This window comes from Urocampus carinirostris, chromosome 13, assembly GCF_059441175.1.
Source record: "Urocampus carinirostris isolate Australia breed hairy pipefish chromosome 13, RoL_Ucar_1.0, whole genome shotgun sequence".
Classification (NCBI taxonomy): domain Eukaryota; kingdom Metazoa; phylum Chordata; class Actinopteri; order Syngnathiformes; family Syngnathidae; genus Urocampus; species Urocampus carinirostris.
Genome location: NC_142361.1, coordinates 36,501,611 through 36,522,470, shown reverse-complemented (window position 1 = coordinate 36,522,470; position 20,860 = coordinate 36,501,611). Strand labels below are relative to the sequence as shown.

The window sequence follows — 20,860 nt, the reverse complement described above, 5'->3', positions numbered from 1 at the left end:
ATGCGGATTAGCGCCACCTACTGTGTATCTGTGCACACCATTGTCCACCAGTGTCATACTCCAAAATAGTTGTTTGAAATTAGTTACGCTTGAGGGAAAAAAATGTCATATTCGATTCTTCTGGTAATGAAATTCAAATTTCAGTCTTCAATGATAACAATGAATATAGATTAGCAGGACCTATAGCACCACCTACTGTGTATCTGTGCATAACATTGTCCACCAGTGTCATACTCCAAAATAGCTCCAATGACTGCATTTTGTGCAGGCTTGGGGAGTAACAGAATACATGGAACGGCAAAAATGATGTTGGCAAGCTGTTTGGATTTATTTTGTTTCTGTCGCATTTGATGTTAGTTTTGCCGGAGATCAAAGAAATCAAAGCCAGGAGAGAAAGCTTACCACGTGTTGTGAGTCGTCATTGTATTCATATTTAGTTTCTTTTGTCTTTTATTAGCATATTTGGTATTGGAGTCATCCAAAAGTAGTTGAAAGTAATCCAGTTAAAGTAAACCTACCCAACCCTGCATTTTATGTTAGTTTTGCCGGACATCAAAGAGATCAAAGCCAGGAGAGAAAGCTTACCACGTGTTGTGAGTCATCAATTTATTCATATCTACTTTCTTTTGTCTTTTAATAGCATATTTGGTATTGGAGTAATCCAAAAGTAATTGAAAGTAATCCAGTTAAAGTAACCCTACCCAACCCTGCATTTTATGTTAGTTTTGCCGGACATCAAAGAGATCAAAGCCAGGAGAGAAAGCTTACCACGTGTTGTGAGTCATCATTGTATTCATATTTAGTTTTTTTTGTCTTTTATTAGCATATTTGGTATTAGAGTAATCCGAAAGTAATTGAAAGTACTCCAGTTAAAGTAACCCTACCCAACCCTGTTTGTTAGTTGTATCGGCACGCTCACAACAATGATTTCCACTCTGTCCTTTATCCAAGTTAGGCAGTTTTCCTGTAGGCTCCACAGGAAAATCCGTTTCCTATCTCGGCCTTTCCGATCAGGCGCCGTGAACTTTGAACCCGGACGGACAATCCCCGTGTTTTTGCTGTGGGCGGGGCTTTGGTCGTCAGGTGTAAACACCAAGTTTGTCCCTTGTTCTCGTCTTCCAGGAGCACGGCGGCATTCTGCGAATCTTCCCGGAAGGAAAAGACCAATTTGCCGACATTGAGCCTAAATTTGACCGTCTGCTTTTTTTCTGGTCAGACAGACGGAATCCGCACGAGGTTCAGCCCGCTTTTGCTATCAGGTGAGCTCCGCCCACGAAAACCTTCAAAATAAGACTTGAAAAGTGAGCAGGGAAACATCGATCCATCCATTCATTAACTGCACCGCTTATCCTCAGTAGAACATGCAAACGCCGCACAGCAGGGAAAGATTTTTTTAAAAAAAGGTCCATTTTTAAAAGAGGGCTGATGAGCAGGACCTTTAGCACCCACCTAGTGCGCATCGGTGCACAACAATGTTAACCGGTGTCATTTGTAATAGAGATTTATTTCAATTGGGGGAAATTACATTAATTTAATTACAATTAAATTATGATTTAATTAAAATGAATGCTGGAGAGATTACTGATGCAGGACCTCAAGCACCACCTACTGTGTATCTGTGCTGTTCACCATTGTCTTATTAAAATGTTGTTGTTTTTTGTAACTTATTTATTTTAGCCATAATGGAAAATGCAAGGGGATTTTTGATCAAAGTGTCTTAAATTGAATTGGTTCGTTGTTTTTATTTTTGAAATTGTATTATTTTTATCTTGTTTTCTTCTAAATTTAATCCAAACTTATAACATATACATATATATATATCATGAATTATAATTGTTGTAATGTCAATAAATATTACAATATTATTATTTAATAGTTAAATATAATTATTATCATAAAAATAAATAAGTTTTAAAGTCTTTTATTAAATATTATATTTTTGTTGTTCAACTTAAACCGTGACGTTCTATTAAAACTTGAAACATTTTTAAATAATTAGTATTATAACATTAAATACTTAATCATTATTTTGTATATTAATATATTTAGTATGTAATATAAATATAAGGCATTATATTTACATACAAATATTGAAAAATATATTATTATTCTAATAAAATGCAATGCATAATTGTAATATACAAAAAAATATACTTTATTATTTAAAGTATATACTCTGATGTTTTTGATAAATTATTATAAGAAGTGTCATTATTTTTTTTAAATAAAAATAATAACTGTATGATAAATACAATTGAGTGACTATAAAATCTAATATTTTTTTAAACATTATAAAATTTGTACAAAATAAAAATGTATAAAATATGTAAAACAGTATTTAAAACTATTCATATGATTATTTTTTAAATTTAACATGACCCGGTAAAACTATTAAAACTATTCATATGATTTTATGAATAAATATGCAATAAACTATGATTGTAATGATTTGTAATTTATGAGATGAATTGTATATAAGTACAAATAATATTACAATATATATATATAAAAAAATGTCAAATTACTCCCTGACATTTTGAAAAAATATAAACATATTATAATTGTTTTTAGATAAACAATAAATGATGATCATAAATGTTAATTATTATCGTGATTACAGGTATGCTATCACCGTTTGGTATTTCGACGCCGACGAGCGAGCCAGAGCGAAAGAAAAGTACTTAACAGGTATTTTTTTGTGGGTTTTTTTTGCTTTAAATCCATATTTTCTGGATGAAAGTTGACCACCATTTTTTTTTTCCAGGCGCCGGAGAAAAAGGAGTTAAAGTCGATTTGGGCAAGCCGTCCGACCCTAGCTAGTGACCAGCAAAAAGAAAAGAAAGAGGGGAGGATGCCTGTCTTTTTTACGAGTGGATTATTTTGAAGAAAAAAATAACGGCGGACTCTGAATGTCACAATAACTTTGTACCGAAAGGGATGCTGCGTTTTTTGTTTTGTTTTTCTTTAATCGTTCCTCCCCCCGAACGGAATCAAGCTCATCTCTCAGTGAATTCCCCTCAAGGTACAACATTCCGTGCTTTTCACACGGAATCTTCCTTTTTCAATGCTGCTGTCCGGAAAATGTGCTTGACTTTGCATCAAGGTGGATTAAAAACACGTTTGTCCTGACAGAAAACTCTTATTTTGAAAATCTTCAAAAAGTGAACTCCTGGAGAAGGAAACGTAGATTGATGCTGCCCCCTGCTGGAGTTTGAGGATTTTTGTTGAAATTCAAATACAGTAAACATTTGTTGGGTTTTTTTCTCCCTATTTTGGGGAATATTTTTTATCACCATGAATCGCTGGCTAAATCCACACTGTCCCTTTTAATCAGAAATGATTATTTCTTTTTTAGCCTTTCCCTCGTTTTTTGGCGAATCAGCCGTCGAAATATCAATAATATCTAAAATTCTATACCAGGGGTGGGCAATGGTAATGAGTGGTAAGCCATATTGGGTTTACAAAATGATTGATTTATTGAATCTTGATTGAATACAGCCTTGATCCAATACATCTGCAGTGCATTAAGAAAAAAAGTATCCAGTTATTATACTAATTCATAATTAAATGATGGCAAAAGTTGGTCAAATGCCCTCTAGAATCAAATCACTTATGCTGGCTGGAGATGAAAGAAGGCTTGGTTGACTCTGATCCCATGGGCTGTAAGGAGATTTCATTTTTTTAGTTAAAATTAAGCTGGAGTCAACGCGCGATTTTATCAGAAAAGTGGCGCAGGATTATATACATTGATATCCCAGTACTCTAAAATTGAAATTGAGTGCGGAAATATTCTTTACAAAGTAAAACTCCCTTAATATGGATTTAACTTGCACCTAAACCAGGTTAGTTGCACAGCAAAAGTTAGTCATGTACTCCCTGGAGTCAGACACGATGGCAGGAGGTTAAAGAAAGCTTGGTTTACTCAGCTCAGGTGGGTTGGAAAGACATTTTTTCATGGAAAATACAAATAAAAAGAGAAATTAAGCTGGAGTCAACACACGTTTGTCTCTCAGAATAGTTGCTCGGGATTATATACAGTGATGACGTGATAATCGACCATAAACTGCTTGGGATCAGAGTTTGACCACAAAATTATTCAAGTCCCGAAACATTTTTCCATACAAAGTAATGGTATTTATTTTTACATGTCGCTATGTATTCCAGAAGAAACAAAATCTGGATAAAACACATTGCTAAACAAGGATAATTTCACAGCAAAAGTTGGTCATACGCCCTCCAGAAGGAAATCATACATGCTGGCTGGAGATGAAAGAAGGCTTGGTTGACTCAGTTCAACTGGGTTAGAAGGAGACTTCATTTCTACTGTAATTGATGCTGGAATCAACGTAAGATTGTCTCTCAGAATAGTGTTGCGGGATTATAAACACTTATACCCTCATACTCTGCCATATTCCTTAGGGGATTGGAGCGCAGCTACCAAATTGGTCGAGTACCATAAATACGTTCCTATACAAAGTAACGGTATTTATTTTTCTATGTTTCATATTTAGTTTTATACTGATTTCAAAACCCCCAAAACTTGAATAAAATGTGTACCTAAACATGTATAATTGCACAGCAAAAGTATGAAATCAGACATGCTGGCTGGAGATGAAAGAAGGCTCAATTGACTCAGCTCAAAACGGGTTGGAAGAAGATTTTATTTGTAGTCAGTAGTTTTTAATAGTTTTCGTTCGGTGGGCTGGATTGAAAAGCCCGGAGAGCCGTTTGTTACCCACGGGCCGTAGTTTGCCCACCCCTGTTTTAGATAATGTTTAAAATTTCCATTTTTTTTTTAGCGCAATAAACTTGAAGGTACAGTTTGTATGCATATCAACACATTTTGGACTGATAATAGTGTCAATAAAAGGAGTGAATTTACAAAACAAATATGGTGTGTTGCTCTTTTTTGTTGAGTCTTTCGATTGGTTTCACCTCGTACTGGTTGAAAAACATGGCAGAATTTGAGCATGTTTTACATTTTTCGATAGCTTCAAATCCGATACCTCGATAATGGATTGGAAAATACGATACCGTAGGCCTAAAATCAACTCTTGAATGATATCTAGATAAATACGAATAAAAAGTACTCAAAAATTGTGCCAGCTATTATATTTTTATTATTTTTTATAACCTCACAAAACATTAAAGTAATAGTAGAAATAATACTTAAAACCAACAAAATCAATTATCAGTCGATATTTGTATTCTTTTTTTCAATGCATTTGTATCAAATTTACTTTCTGTTTATAACTGCACAGAACATGAAAGGCTATGTAGAAATTTAATGAACAAATGAATTTGTCAACAGAACAAGTACTGAAAATGGTAGGCAGCTGTTATGGATTTTGTCTCTTTTTATAACCTCACTTAACATTGAAGAAAATTTGTCAACCAAACAAGACGACATTAGTCATTTTTTTCAGCACATTTGTATCCTATTTACTTTCTGTGGATAACTGCACATAACATGGAGGAAAATCTAGAATTATTTGAAGTTATCATATTTTTCAACAAAACAAGTACTGAAAAATTGTAGCCAGCTACTATGGATTTTGTTTCTTTTTATAACCTTACCAAACATTGAAGTAAATGTAGGAAGAATATATAAAATCAGCAAAATTTGTCAACCGAAGAAGACGATATTAGTCATTTTTTCAATGCATTTTTATCAAATTTACTTTCTTTTTATAACTGCACATAACATGGAGAAAAATCTAGAAATATTTGAAGTTACCATATTTTTCAACAGAACAAGTACTGAAACATTGTAGCCAGCTATTAAGGATTTTGTTTCTTTTTATAACCTCACCAAACATTGAAGTAAATGTAGGAAGAATATATAAAATCAGCAAAATTTGTCAACTGAAGACGATATTAGTCATTTTTTTCAGCGCATTTGTAACCTATATACTTTCTTGCTGTTTATAACTGCACATAACATGGAGGGAAACCTTGTAATATTTGAAGTTAACATATTTTTCAACAGAACAAGTACTGAGAAATTGTAGCCAGCTATTATGGATTTTGTTTCTTTTTATAACCTCACCAAACATTGAAGTAAATGTAGGAAGAATATATATAAAATCAGCAAAATTTGTCATCTGAAGAAGACGATATTAGTCATTTTATCAATGCATTTTTATCAAATTTACTTTCTTTCTTTTTATAACTGCACATAACATGGAGAAAAATCTAGAAATATTTGAAGTTACCATATTTTTCAACAGAACAAGTACTGAAACATTGTAGCCAGCTATTAAGGATTTTGTTTCTTTTTATAACCTCACCAAACATTGAAGAAATGTAGGAAGAATATATAAAATCAGAAAAATTTGTCAACTGAAGAAGACGATATTGGTCAAATTTTCAATGCATTTTTATCAAATTTACTTTCTTTCTGTTTATAACTGCACATAACATTGAGATAAATGTAGCCAGATATTACGGATTTTGTCTCTCTTTTTATAACCTCAACTAACATTGAAGAAAATGTGGGAATAATATATAAAATCAGCAAAATTTGTCAACCAAACAAGACGATATTAGTCATTTTTTTTCAGCACATTTGTATCTTATTTTCTTTATTTCTGTTTATAACTGCACATAACATGGAGGAAACCTTGTAATATTTGAAGTTAACATTGAAGGATTTTAGATTTTCCTAACAACACATTTTTCAAAAGAACAAGTACTGAAAAATTGTAGCCAGCTATTATGGATTTAGTTTCTTTTTATAACGTCACCAAACATTGAAGTAATGCAGTAATAATACTTAAAATCAGCAAAATTATTAGTTTTTTTCCTTCGCATTTATTTCAAATTTGACTTTCTTTTTATAATTGCACATAAGATGGAAAGAGAATTAAAAAAATGGATAATTTGATCCAATGCCGTCTGTATGAAATCAGACATGCTGGCTAGAGATGAAAGAAGGCTCGGTTGACTCAGATATTATGGAAAATGTGGAAATAAAACTTGAAATCAGAAAAAATATTTATCAACTAGACAATAATATTCGTATTTTTTTATCAGCGCTTATTTACATAACATAAAGGCTAAATGTAGAAATATTATGACTAAAAGTATTTGTCAACAAAACAAGGACAGTTGTCACATCAACCTTGGTGGATGACGATGAGCCAGTTCCACAGAGCACAGCGTAGCAGCAAGATGGTATGATAGTTCATGTAATGTGAATTGGCCGGTCCAAATTGTCCCTAGGTGTGAATGGGCGAGCGAGTTGTCTGTCCCCGTGTGCCCTGCGATTGGTCGGCAACCAGTTCAGGGTGTCCCCTGCCCACTGCCCGATGATTGTTGGGATGGGCTCCAGCACCCCCGCGACCCTACTGAGGATAAGCGGTGTAGCTAATGAGATGAGATGAGATTCAAATCAGTGTTTTTTTTAAATCTGATTTAGGTTTTTATGTACCACAAGTAGACAATACATATGACACACTGCCCCTTTAAAAAATGATAAAAGACTGGTACACAAAATTAATAAATGATTATAAACGAGGTCAAAATGTGTTATTTTATGTACTGAATTGGAATTTTTTTCCCTCCAAAACCTGAAAGAAATTCAATTTAAAATTTCTAAATTTATTGACATTCACCTGTACATTATTCCATGCACAAATAGTACGCAGTTTTTTTATCGTTTGTGTCCATTTAGCACAAAAATACAAAATGTTGTCAAAAAATAAATACAATTCTACTTCATTACACAGTTTGTTATACACAGGGTTCGTACGGGTGCTTGAAATCCTTGAAAATGTAGATATTGTGTTTGTAAGCGCATGAATTTTAGGTGAAGCGCTTGTAGATGCTTGAGATTGTGGTCAAGGTTTTCTAAGTGAGGTGTTTAAAATTAGGGTTTTAAATCTATTTTATGGTTTCAAAATAGGATTGGGGTTTGAAGCTAAGGTTTAGGCTCCTTTTTAAGAGTATTAGAGTTCTGAAATAGGGTCGGGCTAGGGGAGAGCTAGATTAAGGTGTAGGTTTAGGGTTGGAAACTAGGGTTCAAGCTCTATATTGGGGTCCCAGCTGAATGTGGAGTTCCATAATGGGTTTAGATTTAGGTTTACAGTTTGAAACAGGGTTAGGGGTTGGGTTACAGCTAGATTTAGGTGTAGGTCTAGGAACCAGGGTTTGGGCTCCATATTTAGATTCTAAACTTAATGTAGGGTTCCAAAATAAATTTAGGGCTAGGGTTATGGTTTGAAACGGGGTTTGGGCTAGGGTAACAGTTCGGGTTAGGTGTGGGTTTAGGGTTAGGAACGAGAGTTTTAGCTGTATATTAGGGTTCTAAACTTAATATAGGGTTCAAAATATGTTTGGAGCTAGGGTTACTGTTGGGGTCAGAGTTACAGCTAGAGTTAGTTGTAGGGCTAGGGTTAATAGCTAGGGTTTGGGCTTCAAATCAGCGTTTTAAACTTATACTATGGTTCCAAAATAGGATTGGGGCTAGGGTTTGAAACTAAGGTTTAGGCTCCTTTTTAGTATACTAAACTGAAATTAGGGTTTTGAAATAGTGTCGGGGCTAGGGTTGGAGCTAGATTTAGGTCTAGGGTTAGGAACCAGGGTTTGGGCTCCATATTTAGATTCTAAACTGAATGTAGGGTTCCAAAATAAATTTAGAGCTAGGGTTATGGTTTGAAACAGGGTTAGGGCTAGGGTAACAGCTCGGGTTAGGTGTGGGTTTAGGGTTAGGGACGAGAGTTTGGTGAGGGCCAGAGTTACAGCTAGAGTTAGTTGTAGGGCTAGTTTTAGTAGCTAGGGTTTGGGCTTCAAATAAACGGTTTAATTGTATTCTATGGTTCCAAAATAGGATTGGGCTAGGGTTTGAAACTAAGGTTTAGGCTCATTATTAGTATATTAAGCTTAATTTAGGGTTCTGAAATAGTGTCGGGGCTAGGTTTAGAGCTAGATTTAGATTTAGGTGTAGGTCTAGAGTTAGGGACTAAGGTTTGAGCTCTATATTGGGGTTATAAGCTAAATATAGGGTTCGAAAATATGTTTGGAGCTAGGGTAACGGTTGGGGCAGAGTTGTAGCTAGCGTTAGCCCTAAGACTAAGGGGCCAGAGTTACAGCTAGAGTTAGTTGTAGGGCTAGTTTTAGTAGCTAGGGTTTGGGCTCCGAATAATCGTTTTAAACTTAGTCTATGGTTCCAAAATAGGATTGGAACTAGGGTTAGAAACTAAGGTTTAGGCTCCTTATTAGTGTACTAAACTGAATTTAGAGTTCTGAAACGAGGTTGGTGCTAGGGTTTCACTTAGAACAGGGTTAGGTTTAGGGTTAGGAATTAGGGTTTGAGCTCCATATTTAGTTTCTAAACTGAATGTGGTGTTACAAAATTGAGAGTATGGGTTACGGTTGGAAATAGGGTTAGGGCTAGGGTTAAGTGTTGTTTTAGGGCTTGGAACTAGAGTTTGAGCTCTATATTATTAGGGTTCTAAGCTAAATGTAGGGTTCCAAAATAAATTTAGAGCTAGGAACTAGGCTTTTAGCTCCGTGTTTAGGTTCTAAACTGAATGTGGTGTTCCACAATGGGTTGAGAGCATAGGTTACGGTTGGAGAGAGGGTTAGGGCTCGGGTAACAGCTAGGGTTCAGTGTGGGTTTAGGGCTTGGAACTAGGGTTTAAGCTCTATATTATTAGGGTTCTAAACTGAATGTGGTGTTCCTCAACGGGTTGAGAGCATGGGTTACGGTTGGAGAGAGGGTTAGGGCTCAGGTAACAGCTAGGGTTCAGTGTGGGTTTAGGGCTTGGAACTAGTGTTTGAGCCCTATACTTAGATTCTAAACTGAAAGTGGTGTTCCACAATGGGTTGAGAGCATGGGTTACGGTTGGAAATAGGGTTAAAGCTAGGGTTAAGTGTTGGTTTAGGGCTTGGAACAGGAGTTTGAGCTCTATATTAGAGTTCTAAGCTAAATGTAGGGTTCCAAAATAAATTTAGAGCTAGGAACTAGGCTTTTAGCTCCGTGTTTAGGTTCTAAACTGAATGTGGTGTTCCACAATGGGTTGAGAGCATAGGTTACGGTTGGAGAGAGGGTTAGGGCTCGGGTAACAGCTAGGGTTCAGTGTGGGTTTAGGGCTTGGAACTAGGGTTTAAGCTCTATATTATTAGGGTTCTAAACTGAATGTGGTGTTCCTCAACGGGTTGAGAGCATGGGTTACGGTTGGAGAGAGGGTTAGGGCTCAGGTAACAGCTAGGGTTCAGTGTGGGTTTAGGGCTTGGAACTAGTGTTTGAGCCCTATACTTAGATTCTAAACTGAAAGTGGTGTTCCACAATGGGTTGAGAGCATGGGTTACGGTTGGAAATGGGGTTAAAGCTAGGGTTAAGTGTTGGTTTAGGGCTTGGAACAGGAGTTTGAGCTCTATATTATTAGGGTTCTAAGCTAAATGTAGGGTTCCAAAATAAATTTAGAGCTAGGGTAATGGTTTAAAACAGGGTTAGTACCAGAGTTACAGCTCGAGTTAAGTGTAGGGTTAGGAGGGTTTGGGGCTACAAGTCAGGGTTTTAAAGCAATTTTAGAGATAGGGTTTGAAACTAAGGTTTAGGTTCTTGTTCTTTTGATGGGCACTGGATTTCTTCTTCTAACGGTACTGGAAAAACTGGAAAATTGGCTTTGAAAGTCCTTAAAAAGTGCTTGATTTGGCCATGAACAAACACTGTATTTAAACTTCCATGGTTATTTGAACAAAATGTATCAAAATAAATACAGATACAGTACATTAGGATATAGTGCATAATCACAAAATCGACTAACCATATAGGAAGATTATTGAAAAGAGCAATACTTTTGTGCCCTTTTTGTACATCAAATGTGCAAATCCTCTTAAATGTGCTCCATAGTGACGCTGTTTGTTGTCCAGAAGAAATGGAGTCCAATGTGCTTAAATCAGGGGTGTCAAACTCATTTGAACTCGGGGGCCACACGATAGAACCAACATTCTGTCGGGGGCCGGTCTGGTATATTAAAGAGAAAAAAAAAGAGAGATAAAGGAATATGAGAAAGAGGGATGGAAAAGGAGAGAGGGGGGGACAAAAAAAGAAAAAGAGAGAGAGGCAGAGAGCGTGAGAAACAAAAGAGATAAAACGTCGTGAGAGAGGGGGAAAAGAAAGGGAGAGGAAGAAAGAAATCAAAGAGAAATTGAAAGACAGAAGGAAAGAAAAGAGAAACGAAAGCGCGAAGAGAGAAAGAGAAAAGGAAAAAAGGAAGTTAGAGCTAAACAAGTTAAAAAGACACAGAGAGAGAAAGAGACAAAGAGCAACAAAGGAAGAGAAAAAGAGAGACACAGAGAGAGAAAGAGACAGAGAGTGGGAGCAAAGGGGTGGAAAAGAGAGAGAGAAAAAAAAACAAAATGCAAGTACAGTCTCTTTGTCCGAGGCACCTGGCTTTGGCAACATCAAGTTGACATATTTCAACCTGCAGCTCGTTTTTCTCTTGCGCTTTCTGAGTGTTGTCTCGTGGGCCGGATTCAATCCCTCAGCGGGCCTGATTTGGCCCGCGTGCCGCCTGTTTGACACCTGTGGCTTAAATGGATAATAACATTGTGCAAAAAAGAAATAAAATGGAGTCTGTAAAAGGGAGTCGGTATCAGTAGTGGGCGAGTTCTTCCGGAGGAGGCGGCAGTCGATAAATCTCGTCCCCCCCGACGCAGGTGCTGATGCTGTTGCTACGGCTACCCCACTCGTAACTATCGGCAACCAGGCTGGAGTAGAAACAGATGTAAAAACAAACATGACTTCCTGTTACCGGAGGTGGGAATTATGGGAAATGGAGTCACGGGTGAGTCATTTGCATGTAAGGAATATGTAACTTAATAAGAGTAGACCCACAGGATATGGCAACCCGCCTTATGATGTTTTCACTTTAAGGTGTGGAATAAGATGTTTTTGAGCCTCTCGTTAAGGCATTTTCCGCATCATAATAATATAAAACGTTACCACATGCATTAGGACGTTTTTTCAGCCCCACGTTATGGCATTTTACTCACTATATGATATTTTCAAATTATGATGTACGATGGTTTTTCAGCCCTAAGCTACATTTTCCCCACTATACATCAATAACATGCCCATCAGAGCTAACGCTAATGCTAAAATCAATGCTAAGAGGGAGTTAGCAGGAATAATCTTGTTAAAGCTATTTTTATATTTTGTATTTTTTTTCCCCCAATGTCTCGTGTAAAAACTGCAATATGTTTAGCTACGGGTCCCCGAGACTTGAAGCGATGCTAAAGGGAGAAGCAAAAACACCTTGGTCCAGCTCACTGTCGTGAGTTGTTTTCAAACACTACCCTGAACCTAGACCAATGTAACATCACCCATTGTGACTCGGTCAAAAATCTAGGTGTTATATTTAATCCTAATCTGTCGTTTCCATTACACGTGAAAAATATGACTAGAATAGCTTTCTACCGCAGAGGTTTTAGTTCATGCGTTTATTACTTCTCGGCTCGATTACTGTCATGTATTGCTTTCTGGTCTCCCGAGGTCTAGCATTCAAAGTTTGCAGCTGGTTCAGAATGCGGCAGCTAGACTTTGGACTAAGACCAAAAAGTTTGAGCATGTTACTCCTGTATTGGCCAACTTGCACTGGCTCCCAGTCCACTTAAGATGTGACTTTAAGGTTCTCTTATTAACATATAAATGTTTGCATGGACTTGCACCCTCTTATCTCTCTGATTTGATATCCTCTTATGTTCCTGCACGGAGAGCGTTCTCCATCCCGGCCCCGGTGTTATGGAACGCCCTGCCTCTGGAGATAAGATCTGCAACCTCAACGGAAGTTTTTAAATCGAGGCTTAAAACAAACTTCTGTTCCAAAGCTTATGATCGATGCCCACCTCATATTCTGTATTGTCCTGTCTTTTTCCGACTTCCTGCCTGGTGGTGCTACGAAGGAGAAGGACGATTTGGGTTGAGTCAGCGGACAAGCGTTTGACCTGAAGCATGTGAACGCCTGCATGGACCAGCTGGCAGAGACCGTCATAGACTTTCTGGACTAGTTTACAGGCTGGGGGCGTCATTTCTGTCCTGCACTTCCCGGACATCTTCAACGTCTTACCTAGTGTTTACTATTCTGTGTATAGCAAGGGGTGTCAAACTCATTTTACCTCGGGGGCCACTCGATAGAACAAACGTTCTGTCGGGGGCCGGACTAGTAGATTCAAGAGAGAGAAAGAAATAAGAGAAAGAGGGAGGGAAAAGGAGAGAGGGCAAGACAAAGAAAGAAAAGAGGGAGGGAGAGAGCGTGAGAAACAAAAGATAAAAAGTCGTGAGAGAGGGGGAAAAGAAGGGTAGAGGAAGAAAGAAATCCAAAGAGAAATAGAAAGACAGGAGGAGAGAAAAGAGAAAAGAAAGCGCAAAGGGTAGGAAAAGAGAAAGAGAAAAGAGAGAAAAGGAAGAAAAAAGTTAGAGCAAATGAAGTTAAAAAGACAGAGAGAGAAAGAGACAAAAAGCAGCAAACAATGGAAGAGAAAAAGGGAGAACCGGGGAGTGAAAGAACAGAGAGTGGGAGAAAAGGGGTGAGAGAGAGACAGAGACAGAGAGAGACAGAGAGAGAGAGACAGAGAGAGAAATACAAGTACAGTGTCTTTGTGAGAGGAACCTGGCTTTGGCAACATCAAGTGGACATATTTCAACCTGCAGCTTGTTTTTCTCTTGCGCTTCTCTGATTGTTATTTGGCGGGCCGGATTCAATCCCGTAGCGGGCCTGATCTGGCCCGCGGGCCGCCCGTTTGACACATGTGGTGTACAGTAATGCTAATTGTAATTCACCCGGGTCAATCCTGGAAGGGGGATTACCATCCTGTGCAGTCCTTTGAGACCTTTTTGTGATTAAAGGCTATATGAATAAATGTGAAAAAATGGGACTTGACTTGGAAAGGATTCATACCTGGCTTGGATGTTCTGCGGCATGACGCTCCAGGCCAAGTTATCGTCGCTGTCGTAGCGGCGAGGATTATCGAAAAAATACGCTCGGGAGGAGAAAACGTGGCCGGGGAGGCCCGACCCGGTCTGCAAAACCATTCAGAACCCGTTTTAGTTTCTTTCTTCTTCTTTTTTTTTTTAAACCGGTCGTTGGAACTCACCCGGTCCAGGTTGGGCTGGCGGACCCTGAAGAAAAACACGACCAGCGAAGTGGGCAGAAGCTCCCACACGAAGAGGATGACCCCGAAAACCACGTAGCCCGTGTCGCCCAGAGTCGACTGTAAGTCGGCCTGCAAGATAAAATATATGGAAAAATGACTCGATTTTGTCTAGCGGTTGTCAGAAACAATATTTTCTAGATCCAAATCATCCTAAAACAAAAGAACTTTCACTTTTCTTCCCAATACATTCTGTTTTTTTTTCAGTTATCGGTCGATTTAACCATATATACTTTGTACTATTGTCAAGAACAACACAGCGTCCTAGCTGTGAGAAAGAGAGAGACAGAGAGAGGGGGAAAGAAAGAGAAAGAATGAAATCCAAAGAGAAATAGAGGAGAGAAGAGAGAAGGTGAGAAAGAGAGAAAGGGGAAAGACAGAAGGGGAAAGCAAGAGAGAGAGAGAGAGAGAGAGAGAGAGTAAAGGAAAAAATGAAGAGAGCAAAGAAGGTAAAAAGACGTAGAGAAAGAGACAAAAAGGAACAAAGAATGAGAAAAAGAGACAGAGAGTGAAAGAGAGAGAGAGATAGAGAGAGTGAGAAACAAGAGATACAAACAGAAATGGTGAGAGAGGGGGAGAGAAAGAGAAATAATGAAATCCAAAGAGAAAAAGAGGAGAGGAGAGAGAAGGTGAAAAAGAAAGAAAGAGGAAAGACAGAAGGGGAAAGCAAGCAAGAGAGAGAGAAAGAGAGTAAAGGAAAAAGCGAAGAGAGCAAAGAAGGTAAAAAGACATAGAGAAAGAGACAAAAAGGATCAAAAAAAGAGAAAAAGAGACAGAGAGAGTGAAAGAGAGAGAGATAGAGGATCAGGACCAAAACGCGCGACGTATCTGACACAAGTCTTTTATTTACGGTGAAGGATTTTATACATTTGACTATAAAGGATTAAAGGATTTTATACATTTGACATTTTATACATTATAAAGGATTTTGTACGATCAAATACAAATTACATTTAAATGCAAAAGATATTCACTGGCTGAGCTGTGGGGCGAGGTCAATGCAACTTTGTGAAGAATGATGTTTACAGAAACAACGGGAACTGGGACAAGGGCTGATATGATGGGGTCCAGACATCGAGGCGAGGGGGCTTTCCTGGCACGCCCATGGGAGGAGCCGGCACACCAGCTGGCGGAGAGACGTGGGTCGAGAGAAGAACTTCAGAAGATCGAGGGGGAAGATCGAGAGAGGAGTTTTGACGAACTCATTTTAACTCGGGGGCCACACGATAGAACAAACATTCTGTCGGGGGCCAGACGAGTAGAATAGAGAGAAAGAAAAACAGAGATAAAGAAATAAGAGAAAGAGGGAGGTAAAAGAAGAGAGAGGGCGGGACAAAGAAAGAGAAAGAGGGAGAGAGTGTGAGAAACAAAAGATAAAAAGTCGCAGGAGAGGGGGAAAAGAAAGCGAGAGGAAGAAAGAAATAGAAAGACAGAAGGAGAGAAAAGAGAAAAGAAAGCACAAAAAGTAGGAAGAGAGAAAGACAAAAGAGAGAAAAGGGAAAAAAGGAAGTTAGAGCAAAAGAAGTTAAAAAGACACAGAGAGAGAAAAAGAAAGAGACGGAGAGAGGGAGAGAGAGAGAGAGAGAGAGAGAGAGAGAGAGAGAGAGAAAAAGAAATACAAGTACAGTGTCTTTGTTCGAGGCACCTGGCTTTCGCAACACCAAGTTGACATATTTCAACCAGCAGCTCGTTTTTCTCTTGCGCTTCTTTGAGTGTTGTCTCGCGGGCCGGATTCAATCCCTTAGCGGGCCTGATCTGGCCCGCTGGCCGCCTGTTTGACACCAGGCAAACATCTCATTTAACCTATTACAATCGCTTACTTTCAAAGCCCACCCCTCCGAGTCATACATCACTCATGGTACCACCACACCTTCAAAAATCAAATACTATTTTTTTGTCCTACCTGATCGGAAACGTTGTACCAATCGTAATCGAAGGAGTCGATGTTCTTATTGGCCAGTGCCAGGACCAGCAGGTTGTAGCAAGCCCTGGACGTGTAGAGCAGGATCACCACCGCTCCGATCGCGCTCACCTGGCACACCGACGTACCCTGCACCGACATAAACTTTCATGTTCTTTACTTTCTGCACGGTCGCGTTCTCTACATTTTGTTTGGTCGCGTTCCGTGCTTTGGTGCTTTATGTGGGATTTCTATTTTGTAGTCTCCACGTCATGGTCCCGTTACTGTTTTATCAACGTGTTAGGGAATGTCTCATCTTATTTTCATGTTTTGTTCAGTTAGCGCTAGTTAGTGTTCCAACATATCCACTTTCGTGATTTGTTAGGGTTAGTTAGTGTTTCTGCATGGTATGTCATGGTCTCATCGTCATGTCTATGTTATGTAGGGTTTGGAAAAGGTTTTTTTCTTTCTTTCATGTTTTGTTATTATAGCTAGTTGGTGTGTGAGTATCATGTTGTTCTTCTATCCTAATGCAAGAGCTACCCTGTCTATTCTTGGTTTCATGATTTTCTTTTCAGGTAAATTAAGTTTGTATCCCAAAATAGATTTTGTTCAGTGCAAGCTAGTCTTTTGTCTTCTCTATTTCATGTTTTGTTCAGTTAACACTAGTTCGTGTTCCAACATATCCTGTGTTGTCCACTTTGGTGATTTGTTAGGGCTAGTTAGTGTTTCTGCATGGTATGTCATGGTCTCATCGTCATGTCTATGTTATGTAGGGTTTGGAATTTTTTTTTCCCTCTTTCATGTTTTGTTATTATAGCTAGTTGTTGTGTGAGTATTATGTTGTTCTTCTATTCCAATGCGAGAGCTACCCTGTCTAGTCTTGGTTTCATGATTTTCTTTTCAGGTAAATTAAGTTTGTATCCCAAAATAGATTTTGTTCAGTGCAAGCTAGTCTTTTTTCTTCTCTATTTCATGTTTTGTTCAGTTAACACTAGTTCGTGGTTCTACATATCCTGTGTTGTCCACTTTGGTGATTTGTTAGGGCTAATTAGTGTTTCTGCATTGTATGTCATGGTCTCATCGTCATGTCTATGTTATGTAGAGTTAAGAAATGTTTTTTTTTGTTTTCTTTCATGTTTTGTTATTATAGTTAGTTGGTGTGTGAGTATTATGTTGTTCTTCTATCCCAATGCGAGAGCTACCCTGTCTATTCTTGGTTTCATGATTTTCTTTTTAGGTAAATTAAGTTTGTATCCCAAAATAGATTTTGTTCAGTGCAAGCTAGTCTTTTGTCTTCTCTATTTCATGTTTTGTTCAGTTAGCGCTAGTTAGTGTTCCAACATATCCACTTTGGTGATTTGTTAGGGCTAGTTAGTGTTTCTGCATTGTATGTCATGGTCTCACCGTCATGTCTATGTTATGTAGAGTTTAGAATTTTTGTTTTGTTTGTTTTCTTTCATGTTTTGTTATTATAGTTAGTTGGTGTGTGAGTATTATGTTGTTCCTCTATCCCAATGCGAGAGCTACCCTGTCTATTCTTGGTTTCATGATTTTCTTTTCAGGTAAATTAAGTTTGTATCCCAAAATAGGTTTTGTTCAGTGCAAGCTAGTCTTTTGTCTTCTCTATTTCATGTTTTGTTCAGTTAACACTAGTTCGTGGTTCTACATGTAATTTTTTTGTTTCCTTTCATGTTTTTTCAGTTTCAACTAGTTAGCGCGCCTTGTCGTCATAGCATTGTCGTTATTGGTCTTTACAGTGTAGCAATGTTGTTTGTGTACGCTTTCTTCCGTGTATTGTTCTGTAAGAGTTGGTAAGTGTAATAATAATAATAATAATAATTTCCTTTGTATTGTCATTCTTTGTAACAATGTACACAGAACGAAATGTCGATACACCTGACCCGTTGTAGCGAGCCGATGCAGCCGCAGCCAACAGAGGGCGCCGCCATTATACCAATTAGGTATGACTCGTAGGCAAATTATTTAGTAGTTCTAACCAAGCATGGGTATATTCCCTGCATCCTCTAACTCTTTTGATTTATTCAGTTAAAACCAGTTGGTATTCCGTCACATTCTATGTTGTCCCCTTTCATGTTTTGTTCAGTTAGAACCAATCGGTTTTCCACCATATCATATTGTCTTTCTTTCATATCTTATTCAATGCGAGCTCGTTAGTAATCCAACATATTATATTTTTTATATTATATTTGTTTCATGTTTTGTTCAGTTAGCGCTAGTTAGTGTTTCAACATTTCCTGCGTACTTTTCATTTCAGGTTTTGTTCTTTGAAATCTACTTAGTGCTTCGGATTTATGTATTAGGGATGTATCATTACGGACTTTTAAATCTAAGATCCTAGCTATTATCCTTGTTCTGTTCCTTTACAGTATCCGATACCGATTCCTTTATAGTCATAAAATCCTTTTTTTAAAACGTTTTTTTTTTGTCTCTGTTTATGGGGTCCTTTTCATGTTTTGTTCAGTTAGAAACAATAGGTTTTCCACCATATCATATTGTCGTTCTTTCATATTTTATTCAATGCGAGCTTGTTGGTAATCCAACCTATTATACCATATTTTTTCTATTATATATGTTTCATGTTTTGTTCAGTTAGAGCTAGTTAGTGTTTCAACATTTCCTGCGTATTTTTTATTTCAGGTTTTGTTCTTTGAAATCTACTTAGTGCTTCGGATTTATGTATCAGGGGTGTATCATTACGGACTTTTAAATCTAAGATCCTAGTTATTATCCTTGTTCTGTTCCTTTACAGTATCCGATACCGATTCCTTTTTAGTCATAAAATCCCTTTTTTAAATGTTTTTTTGTCTCCGTTTATGGGATCCCCTTTCATGTTTTGTTCACTTATAACCAATCGGTTTTCCACCATATCGTATTGACTTTCTTTTATATTTTATTCAATGCGAGCTCGTTAGTAATCCAACATATTATGTTATATTTTTTATATTATATTTGTTTCATGTTTTGTTCAGTTAGAGCTAGATAGTGTTTCAACATTTCCTGCGTATTTTTATTTCAGGTTTTGTTCTTTGAAATCTACTTAGTGCTTCGGATTTATGTATCAGGGGTGTATCATTACGGACTTTTAAATCTAAGATCCTAGTTATTATCCTTGTTCTGTTCCTTTACAGTATCCGATACCGATTCCTTTTTAGTCATAAAATCCCTTTTTTAAATGTTTTTTTGTCTCCGTTTATGGGATCCCCTTTCATGTTTTGTTCACTTATAACCAATCGGTTTTCCACCATATCGTATTGACTTTCTTTTATATTTTATTCAATGCGAGCTCGTTAGTAATCCAACATATTATGTTATATTTTTTATATTATATTTGTTTCATGTTTTGTTCAGTTAGAGCTAGATAGTGTTTCAACATTTCCTGCGTATTTTTATTTCAGGTTTTGTTCTTTGAAATCTACTTAGTGCTTCGGATTTATGTATCAGGGGTGTATCATTACGGACTTTTAAATCTAAGATCCTAGTTATTATCCTTGTTCTGTTCCTTTACAGTATCCGATACCGATTCCTTTATAGTCATAAAATCCTTTTTTGGTTTTCACCTTGGATTCCAAGTAGATGTTGGCCAGGGACATTTTGGCGATCTTGTAGAGACAAACGGCGAGCGAGACGGCGCAGAGGATGAAAAGACTGTCGTTGACGGCCACCCGCACCAGGACCAAAATTCGGGCCTCGGCCCACGAGTTTCGCACCAGAACCGCGCACACCAAATTCACCGAGAGAAACACAACGCTCATCAGAAGGAAGACCAGGTACAGAGGAAGTCTGACGGAGGGGGAAAGAAAACGGCCAAATCAGGACATTTTTTTTAAGAACAGTTTGAGAAAATTCAGTTTTTTTCTCCTACCTGTACCTCAGAAGTTCTGGTGCATATTTGGACTTGGCCTTGAACACCACCTGAAATGCAGCAATTGCTTCAGATAGGCTCCCTTTTTATATATTTCTGTTTTGGAAAAACCTTTTTGCATCCACCAGCAACTCACCTGCGCCACGTAGAGGTTCATGAGACTGAGGGTGAAGAACTGCAAGCAGACCGGGAAGCAGTAGAGCAACCAGAAGGCGAAGGGTCCCAACGTGTTGGCCGCCACAAAGTTATTGAAATAAAAAGAGAAAAGCAGCGTGCGGAGGGCCGACCACAGCAGGCACAGAAAGAGGAAGACGGTCTGGTAGCTGAAGCGCTTGTGCCGGTAGCGCAGAACAAGCCACAATTGCGCGTAGATGAAGACGAAGAGAAGCGAGTAAGCGGCGCTGTAGACCGCCGTCAGGCCCACCGTCACGTAGGGGGGAACGGCCGGCGTCAGGGTGGGCAGCGGGAACGACTCCTGCGGGGGAGCCCCCATCGTCAGCCTCAAATAGATGGAGGAACCGGGTTCGATTCCCGCATGATGGGCGAAAGGGGATGGAGGAAGCCGCACCGGAGCGCTTCAGAAGCGGACACGCCCCCTTGGTGGTGACGTCATTACGCGCGTCACATGACGCACGCCGGTTGTACCTTTAACCCTGTGGTGGGAGGCCTTCCCACCGAATACGAACAGTTTATGATTTATATACAGGGTTGGCTAGGGTTACTTTAACTGGATTACTTTTAATTACTTTTGGATAACTCCAATACCAAATATGCTAATAAAATACAAAATAAACTAAATATGAATCAAATGATGACTCACAACACGTGGTAAGCTTTCTCTCCTGGCTTTGATCTCCGGCGAAACTAACATAAAATGCGACAGAAACAAAATGAAAATAAATCCAAACAGCTTG

General features: G+C 38.2%; 2 protein-coding genes across 3 annotated transcripts in view; one reads left to right on the top strand and one right to left on the bottom strand.

Annotated features, from left to right (window-relative positions):
- Nucleotides 1-4,894, top strand: part of egln1a (egl-9 family hypoxia-inducible factor 1a) — a 31,112-nt gene extending 26,218 nt beyond the window's left edge. Inside the window, exons 3-5 of one of the 2 annotated variants that reach the window (XM_088351499.1) lie at nucleotides 1,221-1,259; nucleotides 2,621-2,688; nucleotides 2,765-4,894. In XM_088351499.1, the coding sequence (XP_088207625.1) occupies nucleotides 1,221-1,259; nucleotides 2,621-2,688; nucleotides 2,765-2,786 (129 nt within the window). In that variant the 3' untranslated portion in view covers nucleotides 2,787-4,894. Of the gene's footprint in view, nucleotides 1-1,122; nucleotides 1,260-2,620; nucleotides 2,689-2,764 lie in introns of both variants that reach the window. The other variant, XM_088351498.1, reaches the window with a different exon arrangement.
- Nucleotides 4,895-6,549: 1,655 nt separating this feature from the next.
- Nucleotides 6,550-20,516, bottom strand: gpr137ba (G protein-coupled receptor 137Ba). The gene is made up of 7 exons (XM_088351547.1): nucleotides 20,083-20,516; nucleotides 19,947-19,996; nucleotides 19,642-19,864; nucleotides 16,064-16,210; nucleotides 14,104-14,232; nucleotides 13,908-14,029; nucleotides 6,550-11,718 (listed from the first exon to the last, which is right to left on the bottom strand). The coding sequence occupies exons 1-7, from the start codon at nucleotides 20,437-20,439 to the stop codon at nucleotides 11,604-11,606; spliced, it is 1,143 nt and encodes a 380-aa protein (XP_088207673.1). The 5' UTR covers nucleotides 20,440-20,516; the 3' UTR covers nucleotides 6,550-11,603.
- Nucleotides 20,517-20,860: the final 344 nt, after the last annotated feature.